Source organism: Oncorhynchus keta, chromosome 12 (genome assembly GCF_023373465.1).
Source record: "Oncorhynchus keta strain PuntledgeMale-10-30-2019 chromosome 12, Oket_V2, whole genome shotgun sequence".
Classification (NCBI taxonomy): domain Eukaryota; kingdom Metazoa; phylum Chordata; class Actinopteri; order Salmoniformes; family Salmonidae; genus Oncorhynchus; species Oncorhynchus keta.
Genome location: NC_068432.1, coordinates 40,989,669 through 41,007,972, shown reverse-complemented (window position 1 = coordinate 41,007,972; position 18,304 = coordinate 40,989,669). Strand labels below are relative to the sequence as shown.

General features: G+C 43.0%; 1 protein-coding gene across 9 annotated transcripts; it reads right to left on the bottom strand.

Moving 5' to 3' along the window:
* Positions 1 to 935: 935 nt before the first annotated feature.
* On the bottom strand, positions 936 to 14,348 carry LOC118391498 (heterogeneous nuclear ribonucleoprotein K-like). 9 transcript variants are annotated; one of them, XM_035782956.1, is made up of 16 exons: positions 14,219 to 14,348; positions 12,783 to 12,893; positions 11,963 to 12,060; positions 11,656 to 11,712; positions 10,271 to 10,314; positions 9,077 to 9,149; positions 8,843 to 8,956; positions 8,452 to 8,580; positions 5,599 to 5,906; positions 5,333 to 5,386; positions 4,845 to 4,887; positions 2,877 to 2,892; positions 2,647 to 2,679; positions 2,466 to 2,533; positions 2,017 to 2,186; positions 936 to 1,851 (listed from the first exon to the last, which is right to left on the bottom strand). In XM_035782956.1, exons 2-16 carry the CDS (start codon positions 12,838 to 12,840, stop codon positions 1,821 to 1,823), a joined length of 1,296 nt encoding a protein of 431 aa, XP_035638849.1. In that variant the 5' UTR covers positions 12,841 to 12,893; positions 14,219 to 14,348; the 3' UTR covers positions 936 to 1,820. The 9 variants fall into 9 exon arrangements, with proteins under 9 accessions (XP_035638849.1, XP_035638850.1, XP_035638845.1 ...); XM_035782957.1 differs by having other exon boundaries at positions 4,845 to 4,884; XM_035782952.1 differs by lacking the exon at positions 2,647 to 2,679 and having other exon boundaries at positions 2,466 to 2,578.
* Positions 14,349 to 18,304: the final 3,956 nt, after the last annotated feature.

The window sequence follows — 18,304 nt, the reverse complement described above, 5'->3', positions numbered from 1 at the left end:
TTATTTAACAAGGCAAGTCAGTTAAGAACAAATTATTATTTACAATGACGGCCTACTCCGGCCAAACCCTAATGACGCTGGGACAATCGCCCTATGGGACTCCCAATCACAGCCGGTTGTGATACAGCCTGGACTCAAACCAGGGTCCGTAGTGACAGCTATAGCACAGAGATGCAGTGCCTTAGAACGCTGCGCCACTCTGGAGCCCCGTTGCCAGAGAATTGAATGTTAATTTCTCTACCAGAAGCCGCCTCCAACATTGCTTGAGAATTCGGCAGTAACTCCAACCAGCCACACAACCGCAGACTACATGTAACCATGCCAGCCAAGAACCTACACATCTGGCTTCTACAGCTACTGGATCATCCAAACTCATTCTGATTGGCTGGGCCTGGCTCCCAAGTGGGTGGACCTATGCGCTCCCAGGCCCACCCATGGCTGCGCCCCTACCATCATGTGAAATCCATAGACTAGGGCCCAATGAATGTATTTCAATTGACTGATTTCCTTATATAAACTCAGTAAAATCTTTGAAATGGTTGCATTTATTTTTGTTCAGTAAAGCAGATACCCCAAAAAACTACTTAAGCATTTTTACACCACTAGAAAGGAAAAATCAGCAGACACTATACCCTCCATGGATTCAGTTTGAGTCCTGATCTACACTGATTGAAGTGGATTTAACAGGTGACATCAATAAGGGATCATAGCTTTCACCTGGATTCATCTGACTAGACGGTCATGGAAAGAGCAGGAGTGCTTAATGTTTTGTATACTCAGTGTATGTTAATACAGAACACAGATGTCACAATGTGGCATATGAATCATAGCCTTACTTGTCAACTAGGTATGACTTAATACTTATGCTGCATTACTTGTAGAAAATGCCTACCATTACAGCTACACCTAACTTCTCCTTGATACTGGAAGCACAGTTTACTGAAAATATCAAGTTGATTTTATTACAACCATTTTATTTATCGCATCTAGGAAACATGGAAAAATAACAAAACCTCCCCCCACATGTTTAGTAAAAGGTGGCACAGACTTTATTACTCAGACTTGCAGCAGACACTATACCCCACAGACAGGTAGATTAACAGGGGTGACATGCCACTCATATGGAAAGAAAGGCTGCATACCCATCCCAAACTGACTGGTGTCTACAAAGATCCCATCTAAAATGTTAAAAACACTTCCAAACCGACATAAAAAAAAACAGGCTTTAGCCAGTCTAAATGGATCCAAATGTCAATGATTACGTATTAAAGGAATTATATCAAGTCCCTCCCCGTTAACCAGCTGAAATCATGTAGAAAACTTAAAATTAACAATACTTTATTTTAGCCCTATCAGTCTCCCAACAAAATGAAACAATCCTAGCACTCTTCATCCTATGACACAATTACTGTACATTTTTATACAGCCCCTTATCTTTCAGCAAGGGGGAAAAAAATTAAGCAAAAATAAACTAGATGTATTTTTTTTTTTTTAAATCATAAAATGTTTCTTACAAAACAAGATTACATTCTGCATGCTGTACTGACTGGGAGGAGCAGGGGAGGCCAAGAGTGAACACAGACAGGTTAGTTTACTCCAAGTACAGAACAGGAAAATCAAAGAAAAACCCCAAAAACAAGCAAGGCAACAAAAAAAAATAAGGGACACACTCATCCGACAGCTTCGAGAGAATTTCCAAACTTCTTATTAAAAAGGTGTTAGATGACAGGGTGGGGGGCACACAACTACCCAAAGCTGAGGAATGTTGGCTCTGAATAGAGGGAGCGAACGGGCATGGCAGATTGGCTCCTCTTCCCTCTTTAGAAGAACCGACCAGAGTACTGCTTCACACTGCAACAAAACACAGTGGACAAGTGAATAAAGGGACCCCAGAAGTCATTTCTAGAACTAGAGCGACTCATTTCCATCCTTGATTACCACGGATAGGGGACAGGGATGAATAGGTTTCCACCATACTGCTTTCAGAGGAGACGAGGAAAGGGTGCTAGCACGTGCCTGTTCTGCAGTAGATACTGGGCGTTCTGGATCTGGTCCTGTGTTCCATTGATGGTGATGATGCGGTCCTCGGAGCCCTCTAGTGGCTCGTCAATCTTGATGGACGCTCCCGACTCATGACGGATCTGCTTGATCCGCTGTCCGCCCTTCCCAATGATGGAGCCGGCCAGCTACGACATGTGGGAAGCCAGGGTTACTTCTCCCCAACAATGTGATCGACAAAATGACAACCAGGTAAAGGGGGCACAGGTTATTTATTTATTTTTATTTTTGGGAGGGGGGTAATTAATCAATCACTTATGAATACAGGCTGATGTGGGAACTCTTTTGATCAATTGGGAATAATCTCATCTCGTCCTTCTCATGAATATATTACAGGGATGTCTGTGTCGATCTGTGGTACGGGTTGTTATTACGCTTGGGACTGTGCCGATTAAACCTTTACTCACATCCTTGGGGATGGTAACTTGTGTCGTGATGACGGGACCCCCGATGTCACTGTATGACCCTCGGCCACCTGGAGAGAGACTCAGAATTGATCCTCGTGTGGAAAGTCTCAAAACTACACGAAAACAAGTACAGAAGCAACAAAATGAGACATTGATACAAATGTGATTCATTTGCACTCACCAGACTGAAAGGGCTCCCAGGAGGAAGTGTTGTCTTTGAAAATATGAAGGGAGGAAAAGGAAGGATAACAATACATCACACCGTGGCTGACAGACCACATAGACAGACCAACAAAGGACAGAGGGGAGAGCTGGTGGTGCTTACTAGACAAATAACTATACTCTGACCAAAGAGACATTCAAACAAGAGTGTAGACAACCATGACCAGAAGAAACTTAGAGAAGACTCACCACCGTATCCACCACTCTGTATTCAGCAGAACATAGGGAGAGAAAGACAAATTGAGAGACTTATTACAAGACTGAAACATTCATTAAGTAAAATACTGGTTTAAATGTGTTTGATATTGAGCTCCATAATTTGTGCACATGCATTATTTTCCACTATGCATGTTATTGGTACGACCTGACCAACCCCGTCAGCGAATCGGAATGGTTTCACCTGAAGATCATTTGTTAGTTTGGCGGCTCCAGATTACGTATTCAGCTGCTCCTTGGTAACCAAGGAGACAACTGTTGCCAGGCTACAAGAGGCCTAACCAGTGTGTTCGCTTGGTGAAGAGCAGCGCCAGTGTCCAAACCACCATGATTTCACTAGGGCAGGATAATAATCCCAATCCATTTACACACGTACAGTGCATTTGGAAATTATTCAGACCCCTTTTTCAACATTTTGTTATGTTACAGCCTCACTATAAAATGTATTAAATTACTTTTCTTCCTCAATCTACACCCTACCCCACAACGACAAAGCAAAAACAGGTTTAGAAATTGGTGCAAATGTATAAAAAAAATATTTTAAAAACAGAAATACCTTATTTACATAAGTATTCAGATCCTTTGCTATGAGACTCAATTGAGCTCAGGTGCATCCTGTCTCCTTGATCATGCTTGAGATGTTTCTACAACTTGGAGTCCACCTGTAGTAAATTCAATTGATTGGACATGATTTGGAAAAACACACCTGTCTATATAAGGTGCATCTGCATGTCAGAGCAAAAACCAAGCAATGAGGTCGAAGGATTGTGTCGAGGCACACTCTTCCTAGAGCTGGCCTCCGGCCAAACTGAGCATTCGGGGAGAAGAGCCTTGGTCAGGGAGGTGAACAAGAACCCGATGGTCACAGAGCTCTAGAGTTCCTCTGTGGAGATGGGATAACATTCCAATGAGGACAACCATCTCTGCAGCACTCCACCAATCAGGCCTTTATGGTAGTGGCCAGATGGAAGCCACTCCTCAGTAAAAAGGCACATGACAGCCTGCATACAGTTTGCCAAAAGGCACCTAAAATACTCTCAGACCATGAGAAACAAGATTCTCGGGTTTGATGAAAACAAGATTGAACTCTTTAGCCTGAATGCCAAGCGTCACTTCTGGAGGAAATCAGGCACCGCTCATTACCTGGCCAAAACCATCCCTACGGTGAAGCATGGATGGCAGCATCATGCTCTGGGGATGTTTTTCAGCGGCAGGGAATGGGAGACTTGCCAGGATCGAGGAAAAGATGAACGGAGCAAAGTACAGAGATCCTTGATTAAAACCTGCTCCTGTGCGCTCGGGACCTCAGACTGGGGCGAAGGTTCACCTTCCAACAGGACAACGACCCTAGGCACACAGCCAAGACAACGCAGGAGTGGCTTCGGGACAAGTCTCTGAATATCCTTAAGTGGCTCTGGCAGAGCCCAGACTTGAACCCGATAGAACATCTCTGGAGAGCCCTGAAAGTAGCTGTGCAGCGACGCTCACCATCCAACATGACAGAGCTTGAGGGGATCTGCAGATAAGAATGGGAGAAACTCCCCAAATACAGATGTCACAAGCTTGTAGCGTCATACCCAAGAAGACTTGAGGCTGTAATCCCAGCTTCAACAAAGTACAGAGGAAAGCGTTTGAATACTTATGTAAATGTATTTTTTCCCCATAAATGCACAAACATTTATAAAAACCTTTGCTTGCATTGTCATTATGAGGTAGTGTGTGCAGATTGATTTGGGGGGGGACTAATTAATCCATTTTAGAATAAGGCTGTAACATAAAATGTGGAAGAAGTCAAAGGGGCTGAAAAGGTTCCGAATGCACTGTAACTAAAACCATTCAAATGCGTTCGACTACTATTAAAACACCAGGCAAAAGACAAACTCTATCACTCATCTATGCTAAACCCTCATCTAAAACACTTAAAATGCCCAGGTCCCTCACCATGCTGTCGTAGCGGTCTCCTGGTCTTCCTCTCCTGTCGCTGCTTAGATAAGAGGGGATGGAGGGAGGGTGTCGGGGTTAACATGACAAGAGAGGGATCAGTTCACCTCTGATGGACTGATAGCATCCACCAAACCAATGGGCTGAAAAGTCTGTACTATACAAGAGTGATACCAATCCTCCTGAAAGTGTGAAGAGCTAAGTTGTTTTTAAAATCTGTGTTGATAAGAACACTGACATTGTGTTCTTAGTCATCTACTCATGGGATGAGCGGTCATGTTTACAAAATAACTACCGTGTCATGGGTAGAACCGTATTGACGGTCATTAAATCAACAGAAAAGGATTAAACACATAATTTGACAGAGATAGTAATATCCACATCTGAGTGAGCCATTCTCCAATTGACTAACTCAATTTGTTAGAGGTGAAGGAGTTCCACCCCAACTAATCTGCAGGTGCTGCCTTTGTTTTACACAAATGACTTACTTTGGTCTGTCGTCCATGTTGCCGTGATAGCTCTGATGAGAGAACCGGTCGCCTCTGCAACCACACGACAGGGTCAACATGACTCAGTGGAAATGTGCCAGAAAAGATTCCTTTAAAGGATTAGTCCAACAAAATAGGTTCATGTTCATTCTAGTTCTATGTACTCAGGCACAGCGAAGGCACATGGTTATAAACGTCACTAAGTGACTGATGAGGTGATAAGAGGTAGCCTTAAACAACAATTGAAAGGAAGTCAAGTTCCTTACCCTCCTCTTGGGGGTGGTGGTAGGGGGAGGGGCAGGTTTCGAGCCCGGCTCCCTCCACGCCCTCTGGTAGGCAGGGGAGGGGGCGGTCCCCGGCGAGGGCTCAAGTCATCATAGTCCCGTCTGGAGGGGGGCATGGGTCGGCCGCCGCGGCCGGGGGGCATGCGCTCAAAGCCACCCCGGCCCCGTACGGGGAACCCCCCCATAGGCCGCCGGCCCCGCTCCTCGAACATCATGGTGAAGCCGCCGTAGTCGTATGTCTCGTCGTAGAAATTGGGGTCGTAAGGCTGGGCGCGCCCTTTGATAGGAGCCTGAAGATAGATAATACTATGAGACCATTGTTGAGATGCTACATATAACTGCCAAAATAAAGGAAATGGGGGCTACATCGTATATTGAAAGCAGGTGCTTCCACACAGGTGTAGTTCCTGAGTTAATTAAGAAATGAACATACCATCATGCTTAGGGTCATGTATAAAAATGTCCAGTTGCCCATTATTTTGGCTACCATGGCTAGAATAGATCTCAGTGAGTTTGAAAGAAGAGTCTCAAAGGAGCATATGGGTTTAAAGGGTGTGTGTGTGTTGTCAGTCACCAGATTTCAAATCAATTCAACACTTATGGGAGATTCTGGAGCGGCACCTAAGAGAGTTTTCCACCACCAAATGATGTAATTTCTCATGGTGTTTCCTTTATTTTGCCAGTTACCTATATAAATTAGTTTTGCTCTGGAACTACTTTTTTATTTGACCTTTATTTAACCAGGCAAGTCAGTTAAGAACAAATTCTTATTTTCAATGACGGCCTAGGAACAGTGGGCTAACTGCCTGTTCAGGGGCAGAACGACAGATTTGTACCTTGTCAGCTCGGGGATTCGAACTTGCAACCTTTCGGTTACTAGTCCAACGCTCTAACCACTAGGCTATGCTGCCGCCCCCAACAACTGTTGTAAATGGAATATACACTGCTCCAAAAAAGAAAGGGAACACTTAAACAACACAATGTAACTCCAAGTCAATCACACGTCTGTGAAATCAAACTGTCCACTTAGGAAGCAACACTGATTGACAATACATTTCACATTCTGTTGTGCCAGTGTCCAGAGCATGGAGGCGCTACCAGGAGACAGGCCAGTACGTCAGGAGACGTGGAGGAGGCCGTAGGAGGGCAACAACCCAGCAGCAGGACCGCTCCCTCCGCCTTTGTGCAAGGAGGAGCACTGCTAGAGCCCTGCAAAATGAACTCCAGCAGGCCACAAATGTGCATGTGTCTGCTCAAACGGTCAGAAACAGACTCCATGAGGGTGGTATGAGGGCCCGACGTCCACAGGTGGGGGTTGTGCTTACAGCCCAACACCGTGCAGGACGTTTGGCATTTGCCAGAGAACACCAAGATTGGCAAGTTCGCCACTGGCGCCCTGTGCTCTTCACAGATGAAAGCAGGTTCACACTGAGCACATGTGACAGAGTCTGGAGACGCCGTAGAGAACGTTCTGCTGCCTGCAACATCCTCCAGCATGACTGGTTTGGCGGTGGGTCAGTCATGGTGTGGGGTGGCATTTCTTTGGGGGGGCCACACAGCCCTCCATGTGCTCGCCAGAGGTAGCCTGACTGCCATTAGGTACCGAGATGAGATCCTCAGACCCCTTGTGAGACCATATGCTGGTGCGGTTGGCCCTGGGTTCCTCCTAATGCAAGACAATGCTCGACCTCATGTGGCTAGAGTGTGTCAGCAGTTCCTGCAAGAGGAAGGCATTGATGCTATGGACTGGCCCGCCCGTTCCTCAGACCTGAATCCAATTGACCACATCGGGGACATCATGTCTCGCTCCATCCACCAACGCCACGTTGCACCACAGACTGTCCAGGAGTTGGCGGATGCTTTAGTCCAGGTCTGGGAGGAGATCCCTCAGGAGACCATCCGCCACCTCATCAGGAGCATGCCCAGGCGATGTAGGGAGGTCATGCAGGCATGTGGAGGCCACACACACTACTGAGCCTCATTTTGACTTGTTACATCAACGTTAGATCAGCCTGTAGTGTGGTTTTCCACTTTAATTTTGAGTGTGACTCCAAATCCAGACCTCCATGGGTTGATAAATTTGATTTCCATTGATAATTTGCGTGATTTTGTTGTCAGCACATTCAACTATGTAAAGAAAAAAGTATTTAATAAATATATTTCATTCATTCAGATCTAGGATGTGTTATTTTAGTGTTCCCTTTATTTTTTTGAGAAGTGTATAAAAACAAACAAAAAAGCATCTCCTGTTATTAAACAAGTACAATTCTAGTTTGACTGACTCATTGAGTTTACATGTTTAGACACTGGTGATGGTGGTGAAGTGTGTTGCGGTCACTGGCTCAGAACTGAACTCACAAGAGCTGACAATTACCATACAATCCTTTTACCGACAATTATAGAATACTTACAGTAGGGGGTTTAAAAATCAAATAAATTGTGGAACGAACAGTTGACTAAACACTGGGCAGCCAGGCATTTGTACAGTCGCGTCAGTTTCCACAGTAACAATGACCCTTTACAACACAATGAAACTTTGTTGCTCCTTGCTGAAACAAGCAAGGTGTTGTAGAAAATAAGTCTTTGGTTGCTTGATGAGTTGGCAATTTGAATCAGCTGTGTAGTGCTAGGGCAAACACCAAAACATGCACACAGGGGGGTCACCAGGTCAGCGTTTGGGAAACCCTCTGTCTGCAGAAGCACAGCACATGCAGTCAGGAAAAGAGAAAATGTATCCGCACGCTATTAAAACTACTATAATGGAGAGTGCGTCATTTAGCTTAACAATAAGTCATCCAAAATTCCATGACCGTCACAGACCTAACTCTCACCCACCTCAGATACCAACTCCAGGATAACTTTGATGCAATCGACGACACGGTCTGGCTTTCCTCCAACCAGAACCACTCGGTCAGTGGAGTGAGGACAGCACTCCTGGAATAGCTTGATGGTAGTCTGGGTGTTCTGGTGGAGACATGAAGCCCAGCATGAAATAGACCCATAACACAACAGGAAGACGCAGCACAATGCCATATGTTCAAAATGGGTTTGACCAGTCTTCAGCTGTGTCAATACATTCCCCATAACCATTTGTGGACAAGTGGGCAACAAAGAAAACCTGTTAGGGCAGATGAAGCACATGCAATCTATGCACTTCAGCTAATTCTTGTAAATGAGTATGGACTGAGTCAAGTCAGCATTTGAAATCAGTGGGATCCCATCTTACCTCTCTTAACTCCTTTATCTTGGTACCCTTCACCCCAATGATGCCTCCGGCCAGACTCTGATGGATCAGCAAACGCAGCTCGCAGTCAAAATCAATCCCGTTATAATGCTGGTACTAGGAAAAAACAGGTACAGATCAGTCATGTGAAAGAAAGCCTTTTTAGCTCTTGACTTTGAAGATTAGGAAAAAGATAAACCTATACGTGTATATCTCTGGTGGCCGCGGGGCACTCACCTCTTCCAGAGTAGGGATAATCTTCAGCAGAATCTCTCCGATAGTCTCAATATCTGCACTCACACTCAGGATCCTGGTAAGGAATAGCATGTGGCCAAAGGCAACAGGGCAAAACAGAGGGAGGACAAAAAGCAAAAAATAAAGAAAAACTTACTTCCAGACTAACACTCCTATGAAGCACAAAAAATAAATAAAAAATGTAACGTTTAAAAACAAAAAGAAAACGAAGACTTTCCCAACACTGGACTGAAATGTGAGCAACTTAATGTGCGCTCATTTATCTCACATCCAACAAGAGAGCGAGGCTTTAGGATTACGACATGAAGCACAAGGCTGACCACTGTCTGGGGGGCTCTGTCTGGAGGGAGGGGCTCTGTCTGGAGGGAGGGAGGGGGGGGTCCTTTTAACCATCACCACCAGCACTTGAGGGGGAAGAAAGAAAAAAGTTAATAAAAAAAACCTGCCATCACAATCGTGCCACCGGCACACATTCTCAGTGACAGGGAGTCGGAAGGTAGAAGAGAAACAAAATAAAGAAAGCAGGGGGATGTGAGTGGTAACCACAAGGTAGGTGGTGGACAGGATAGAGGGTGGAATGAAAGGTTTGGCAGGCAGTCTGGACTGATGGGGGGGACTGAGAGAAAAACAAGAGGGGAGAAACCTAACGGAGGATAGAGAAACCCAACGGAGAGATGTAGCACAAGGGGGGAAAAAAGAGAACAGTGATGAGTTACAGAGTGGGCGGAGCTTGAGCACTCAGATCATGAACAGTGATGTTGAGAACAGTGGGTTGGGGGAGGGGCAGGGCAGGGAGTAGCAAGGTGGGCCACAAGGACAGAGTGGGAATGATCATTGGCTTTCCACAAATCACAATTAAAAATACCACAGAAAGGTAACAGCAGCCAACAGCTGGGCTCCTCCCATTTAATATGATCTACTGAAAGTGGGTTCATTGATTTCATTTCTAGTGAAAAAAAGGTCCAAATTAAATGGAAATACTTGAATGTGGGGGAAGAAGGGTAGGGGGGAAGACAGAACAATTCAAATGGAACAATACACGTCTCTTGATAAAGGGAGAGGGAGGGGGGGTTCTATATGTAGAAAATGTTCAAATGAAACAGAAGGCAGGCTATCAAAGACATGTGTTTTTCTCTGTTCTAATCAGGCAGTGAGGCAATAACTGGTGGGACATACCGCTCTGGGCCACTGCTGTCAGGGACAGATACACTGGCATTGTACTGCATTGGCCGTGGAGGTTGGCATTGGGCAAGGGCATTCAATCACAAGATGTCAAGTAAGGTGCCCGTTTAGGGAGGGGCACGTTTGTGGGCGGGCGGCGGGGCGGGGCAGGGCCAACCGGGGTGTCAGGTGGGCGGGCGTTCAGGGGCGAAGGTTGGGCCAACATCAAGGTGGGCAACGCAGGAGGGGCATGTCGATCCAGTACATGGGCAACGGAGGAAGGTGGCCAAAAATAACAAAGTAAAGGAGAGGGAAGAGGGGAGAAGGAATACATTTTAATTGAATACACGCTATACTCCTTCACTATATAGCTTCCAAAACAAAAAAACAAAACAAAAAAAATAGATGGTGAGTGCACAAGAAAAAAGGGCAGCTGGACTAAGCCAGCTCTAGCAAAGACACTTAGCTAAATGGACTGCATAGATACTACAGAGGCTGTAATATACTATAGGTCCGCTCAGGCTTTGAGACACCTGTTTAAAGGGGTTTTTATGGCATCGCCACAGTCCGGTATTGCTTCAGGGATGTAAGGGGCATTAGAAATCACGTTCAGAGACTAGTAGAGGATAGTTCCCTTTTATTGGAAACACAAGAAAAATGCATACACCCATACTCTTCCCAAAATCTGATCCAATCAAGCCAAACCATGTCTGTTCACATGAGCCAACCTATAGATGTGTCATTTGGGAAAGAGAATCTGACTACTGTACAAAAACATCGCAAATATCCCTCCAAGTGTTCACAGACATGCAACATTTGACCAATTCCACAGTAACAGAATGATGCAGACTGCAATTTTTCATTTAAAAATGTAAACCAACAAAAAAATACAATTAATGCAACAAAAAAAGATAACTGCCATCAATTTGCAAATGCAAAATTTGGTAACAGAATGATGGCACAAACCCTCCTTCTGTTAAATTTGCAGCTGCACTGTTCAAGTAAATGTGTTTTCTGTTAAATGTTCAGTGGAAATTGTTGAAAGTAGTCCATGTGCATAGAGTTCTATGGTTTGTTTAACTTTCCAAATCATTGGTTTGTGTTTGACATACATTTTAAAGTAAAACATCTAAGTCTCTGCATCATTCTGTTAATGTGGAATTGACCCAATCAAGTCAAAGAGATGAGATATAGATAGATGTGCATGTGTATATATAAGAGGGAAACTATTTAGTACAGGGGTTACATTTCTTTAATAGGACGCATAAGGGTTGTCATTAGAATGGGGTAATTGGATACCATAATGTCTATGAAAATGTCAGGTTTATAAGGACATAAATATAGCTTTAAAGCAAATCCCCCAGTGGAGGAAAGAATTTGACAATGCCAACTGTACTCACGTCTGTGCGTAAGGCTTTTATATTCTTGCCGCCCTTTCCGATAACAGCTCCAGCATTCTGAGGAGAAACAAGTGTTTCCTTAGGAACAGAGTAATGGGTCTGAGAGTCCGCTGAATGATATGAAACTTGGAAGATGGGATGTGATTAGCAAAACTCAGAACACCAGAAAAAACACCTACATATCCAGGAAGACGGAGATGTAAGAAATACCATTGTGGATTTTACACAGTAAACAAACAAAAAAATCTAAGGAATTCCTGATTTAAACGCAATAGGCCTACAATCCCATTTCTGTTGCAAGGCTTACTTTGCTCTGCAGCAGTACCCGCAACTCCACCATCTCATCAGTGTTGCGAGAGCGCTTGAAGGCCTGCTCCTCCTCCATGTCCTCGGCAGGGCGTTTTCCTGGAGGGAAAAACCTGGAAAGTTAGCCTAATGCTATGTTCTTCCCAATACGGGTTCCAGCCAAAAGCCAGGCGACAGCATCCACCCAGCCCTTACCAGTCCACTTCCTGGATTAAAATTAGGCAGAACTGCTCCCGAAACAGCAGTGACCTGGACAAGAGAAACACATGGCCATCTGACATGCACACATGGTGCCAGCATGTAGCTATACCAGTAGTCCAGGGATTTCCATTAAAGTCTGAAAAGTACCTGCCCATCAGGCAGGTCAGCAGTAATTTTTGGTTGCCCTTCACTTGCCCAAAAATTGTAATTAGCTATTTACACCCAGAAGTGCAATATATTGCAGGCCTTTAACCTACACATAGGGAAGGAACCAGAAAAATCAGTAATTGAATTATTAGTATTTTGGTTGTTATTCGAAAGAAATAACATATCAAAGCAGGCTTAACTTGCCATTAATTGTCTGTATTTTACATAAATAACAGGGAGGAACCAGAACAATCAGTTTTAGGCTACTGGAATTCTTTAAAAAGGTTTGATTGTTTGGTTCACTTGCCCAAGGAAAACCGAAGCATCCCTTAATGTCAATCCCTGTAGTCTATTCTGACTGATAACATCTATTAGAGAAAAGCAGTGTTATATTTCTAGTCTAATCAAGGCAAATGCATGGCTTACACACAGCTTTGATGAGGCACTGCCAAAATAGCCTACAATAGCTTTACCGTTAGTGTCAGTGTTGCTGAAAGTGGTCTCTTCCTGCTGCTCGATTTCTGTCTCCATTGTCTTGCACCAGCGGTGAAATGAGAACAGGCTCCTTCCTCACTGTGGATCTGCTGTGTGAAGGCAACAATGTAAATTTAGGCTATGCCTTTTGAGGACACTGAGGCTGCGTCAGACAAGACCAAGGGAAACTCACCTCATGATAAAAGCCTCACCAATCCAATCTTGTCACTAATCAAACCTGTTGCTGCCTTGCCCCTATTTACAATTTTAATTCCTATTAATTCTTGGCCACAGGATACACAAAAGTGTTCTCTACTATAATACAATGGAATATATCCCAAATCACTGCCCTTGATATGAGTGGTTACCACTTGACATAATCATGATAACTGGGCTAAAATGAAAATAGTACACCCCCCCCAACAACAACAACAAATTGTAGGAGGTAGTTTGAGTCATTGTGAACCGATAGCTAGGTAGTTATGTGGGTGTAGTATTCTCTGCCTCAAATATTATGAAAACCTATTTCTGGATGCCTGCAAGCCAATGAGTTAGATTAACAAAGAACTGGATGACATTAGCTAGATACTTAGCTAACGTTCGTTGACTACTGACGCAGATGTTACTACTAGCAGCGGTTAACTAGGGAACTAGACAACATGCTAATGTTATACATGGAAACACTAAGTAATCTAGCCAAATTAACGTTTGCTACATAGAGTAGCTAGATTATTTCCGGTGTTGCTACATTGAAGGCTTAACTAGTTAACGTTACTTGCTTCTGCACAAACACATATAGATTAACGTTAGCTAACGGCTAGATTACTTATTTTTTTTAGTCAGCTAAATTGGTTTAACGTTAGTTGTCTGACTAACGTTAACCAGCAGTCTTAACCTGTATTAACTAACGCGAAACGTTAGCCAGGTAACGTTAGTTATTATCACATTAGCTAATGTCACATTAGCTAACAACCTAGCCACCAGCAGCTAACCTTAACTAGATGACTTACTACTCATCTGTACAAGTAGCTAACATACATACGCTGTAGATTACAGTGTAACGTTAGTGTATTGTAAACGGCCTAGTGTCGTTTTGTCGTTTAACGATTGGCTGAATAAGTTAACTAAAGTCCAAATAATTTTAATACTTAACTAATGTTAGCTGACGTTCTCAAAAGAGCAAAAGAAATATGGTATCTAGCTAGCTAGATAGCTAAATTAGCTAGGCTAGATTGCTAACGTTAGCTACATAGCTAGCTACCGTTAGTTTGCGTAGCTAATATTAGCGATAGAGTTCACGATGCTTATCCCCAACTGAGCCTAAGTGATTCAATTCTCATTGACCGATTACAATGCAAATGAACTAACAAACAACCTCTTTATAATTTAACTTTAACCACAAACCTAAAAAATGTCAATAAAATATTTAACAAACCTCCAGCCAAACCGCGTTCTCCACTGCAATTTCTTGTCCTGAAATTGTCACCAACTAAAACCTTCCGAATACAGTGAAACAGCAAAATAGGGAGTCAGTCTACTTTCTTCTTTCACTGATTGGAGAGAGCAGGTTCGAGATTGGGTATGTCAGTTGTCACTCAAAGTCAACACGTCTTCAAAGAAATGTAAGTGGTCGACAAATTAGCTGACGCCAGGCACGAACCTTTGATTTACCAATCAGCTATGAGGGAGTCGTTATAGCAACTGGGCGGGACTTACACGTCCCGAGCCCCAGAGACCGTGCCTATCAGTACCTACCACTCAGTGGCAGGACGAGGTTGGCTCCACATTTTTAGCAACAAAAAAAACAACCAAACAATTATTTATTTTTTAAAATGTAATTAGGGGGGCTTGCCTGTTTTACATGTTATTTTGGCATTAATAGTGTCACAAATCAGTTTGCAAACAATGTTAAAAAAAAGAATAATATATAATTCAGTTAATAAAGCTGCATACACACATGGTCTCTTTTTTGTTTTCTTGAGTAAAGCAGCTCCAAAATGCAGGTGTTTCAGCCTAGCTCAGTGCTTTCTGTGGTGGTGGGGCAAACCAGCAGAAAATAGGAGCATTGCGCCGTGATTGGCTCAGTGTTCCGTCACTCATGGGGACAGTACGTCACCGCCAAGTTTAAGTCCTTAGTAAGGGTAGACATCCAACATTTCTGCCCTTTGGATCCTGCCATAGAATTATATTACAAGTGCCTTTCCAATAAGGTTCAAGGTCACTGGCCACAGATAAAATGACGTAAAATCACGTTATATGTACAGTAGATTGGACTGATCATGTCAACATCTTACTTTCAATCAAGCTAGCAGTCATCATCATGAATCTAGTCAACAATCTACTGGCAAATCCTTTTTAATCCTTATCATATGAAGAGAAATAATGAAGAGAAATTATAGATAAAACGTATCGGTGCTCATCGGCCATTGGACAAAGATTACACAACAATGGGGTCCTTCTGTGGCTCAGTTGGTAGAGCATGGCGCTTGTAACGCCAGGGTAGTGGGTTCGATTCCCGGGACCACCCATACGTAGAATGTATGCACACATGACTGTAAGTCGCTTTGGATAAAAGCGTCAGCTAAATGGCATATATTAAGGTGGAAATCGCAAACTCAACAATGAGTGGTTTGGAAGAAATCAGTGACAAACTGCAAGCATTGCAAAGCAACCACGAATGTCAGCCTGCTACTCAATGGAGTGGCTGTGTGATTTTTCTTCTGAGTTCCCAACATAAATCCAGAGAATTCCAGACTTTGATGACAAAATTTGCCCACAAGGGACGGCCGCGGCCCCTGCACATGGCGAGTCCAAAAATGTATTGTATGCTGCTGTATAAATTATGTAATATGCCAGGGAGATATGTATACTGTAGCTAATAAAGTAATACTAAGTGTATGTTGTGTAGTAAGCTGTTAGTAGTCCATGTGCCTCACCCTAATAATTTGGTCTATTTTCACCAACGCGATATTGTACTCACATCGTTCGTGGACGTGTGCTTGTTTTGTACAGCTTTGACAGTGCTACTGATAGAAGTGGTGGCGCTTGGGCTTGCACATGCAAATTCAGCACACACAACATTCTATAATATAATTGTGTTATTTGATGTGTCAAATTAAAAGCTTATTGAATGTGTCAAATAGTGTTATATGACGTGTATCTTTTTGACAAGTAAAGACCCAAACAGCGTTCAATGTGCCTCACGCTAATAATTTGGTCTATTTTCACCTCTTCATTTCGCCTACTGTTCTAACTTGGTGGTGCACATATAGCCTATGACCTGTTTTAGAGAAATGTAATCATCGAATATTGTTAGAACTTTCATTGCCTGTTTATATGCCCCTTTCATTTATCCTACGGTTCTGACTTGTACAGGGAGAACCCTGTAAGAATGGCCCATGTTCTCAATTCTGTCACTGTACATTTCAAAAGTGCTGAAAAATAGTTATATTGACTATGTCTGTCGTCACTCGCTCATTGTCTTAATCGAAATTAGGGATTGCCTCGTATCTGCTTGTCATCCCCTTATGCCATAGTTTGTTCATCTAAATTGTCAGTAGAAACCACATTTGTTTAAGAAAGTCTGCCATATCAGCTATGTTTTTTAAAAGGCAGTAAATGAGGCTGAATGAACTGTTTCGCTGCCAGACAAGGCTCAGCTGATAGCCAGGTGTAGCAGTGGTAAGGTGTTGGGACTGTTGTTGGGACTCTGCTGTTGAGACAGCTTTATGTAGGCCCTAACAGTTTGTGGGCACCATTTTTCACCATTATAGTGCAATTCATGTAACGTTTAGTGTTGTGTTATGTAGTGACTTCACTGGCATGCACCCCTCATTTATTTCTTTGTCCCACCAAGATTTACATGATAAAATCAATACTGTGTTCACTGAACAAAAATAAAAATACAACATGTAAAGTGTTGGTCCCATGTTTCATGAGCTGAAAAAAAGATCCCTTGAAATGTTCCATACGCACAAGAAACATATTTCTCTCAAATTTGTATACATCCCTGTTAGTGAGCATTTCTACTAAGTCAAAATAATCCATCCACCTGACAGATGTGGCATATTAAGAAACTGATTAAACATCATGATCATTACACAGGTGCACATTTTGCTGGGGACAATAAAAGGCCAATCTAAAATGTGCCGTTTTGTCACACAACACAATGCCACAGATGTCTCAAGTTTTTAGGGAGCTTGCAATTGGCATGCTGACTACAGGAATGTCCACCAGACCAGTTGCCAGAGAAATGAGTGTTCATTTCTCTTCCATAAGCCGCCTCCAACATTGTTTTAGAGAATTTAACAGTATGCCCAACCGGTCTCACAACCGCAGACCACGTGTATGGCATCCTGTGGGCGAGTGATTTAATGATGTTAACGTTGTGAACAGAATGCCCCATTATGGCAGTGGGGTTATGGTATGGGCAGGCATAAGCTAAAGATAATCAACACAATTGCATGTTATCGATGGCTATTTGAATGCACAGAAATACCATGACGAGATCCTGAGGCCCATTTATTTTAAGGTATTTGTGACCAACAGATGCATATCTGGATTCCCAGTCATGTGAAATCCATAGATTAGGCCCTAATCGATTTATTTCAGTTGACTAATTTCCTTATATGAACTGTAACTCAGTAAAATCTTTGAAATTGTTGAATTTTGCGTTCATATTTTTGTTCAGTATATTTTGCTATACATCTGTGCATGGAGTGCGTGGCTGAACTATTGACAAAACATGAAATGTGTAAAGTCGACACGGGTAAGATATGTTACAACGTGAACGGATGAAAAGGTTTACAGGTTACCAAGTTTCCTACGTTATAGTAGGTGATCATCATTGCAATGATTCAGAATAAACTAAGTAGCCATCTGTTTTCAAAATGTAGCCCAAGCTAATTGTTCAGTCATGCATCGATATACATTGGTTTTATTACAATGTAACAATTACTATTGGATACACTGCTCAACCATGAGTCTTTTCATTAATCCGAATAGGAATGCCCTCTGGTCCTCCTTGTGGAGACAGTTGGAGCCCCTGCAGAATTGAAAGGCGGTGGGGCACCAATCTTAGAAATGACTTGATAAGAAGTAGCTGATGAACTCCGTTCTCTTACAGAGCATTCAGAAAGTATTCAGACCACTTTACTTTTTCCACATTTGCTACGTTACAGCCTTATTCTAAAATGGATTAAATAAAAAAAACATTTGGGAAAATGTATTAAAAATTAAAAACAGAAATACCTTATTTACATAAGTATTCAGACCCTTTGCTAGGAAACTTGAAATTGAGCTCAGGTGCATCCTGTTTCCATTGATCATCCTTTAGATGTTTCTGCAACTTGATTGGTGTCCACCTGTGGTAAATTCAATTGATTGGACATTATTTGGAAAGGCACATACCTGTCTGTATAAGGTTCCACAGTTGACAGTGCATATCAGAGCAAAAACCAGGTCATGAGGTCGAAGGAATTGTCCGTAGAGCTCAGAGACAGGATTATGTTGAGGCACAGAT

Coding starts and splice junctions, on each gene's coding strand:
- LOC118391498 (XM_035782952.1), bottom strand. CDS start 12,840: ATGGAGACAGAAATCGAGCAGCAGGAAGAGACCACTTTCAGCAACACT. Junction 5,387..5,598: donor CCACCACCCCCAAGAGGAGG/GTAAGGAACTTG, acceptor GTGTGGTTGCAG/AGGCGACCGGTTCTCTCATC. Junction 4,888..5,332: donor AACATGGACGACAGACCAAA/GTAAGTCATTTG, acceptor CTCTTATCTAAG/CAGCGACAGGAGAGGAAGAC.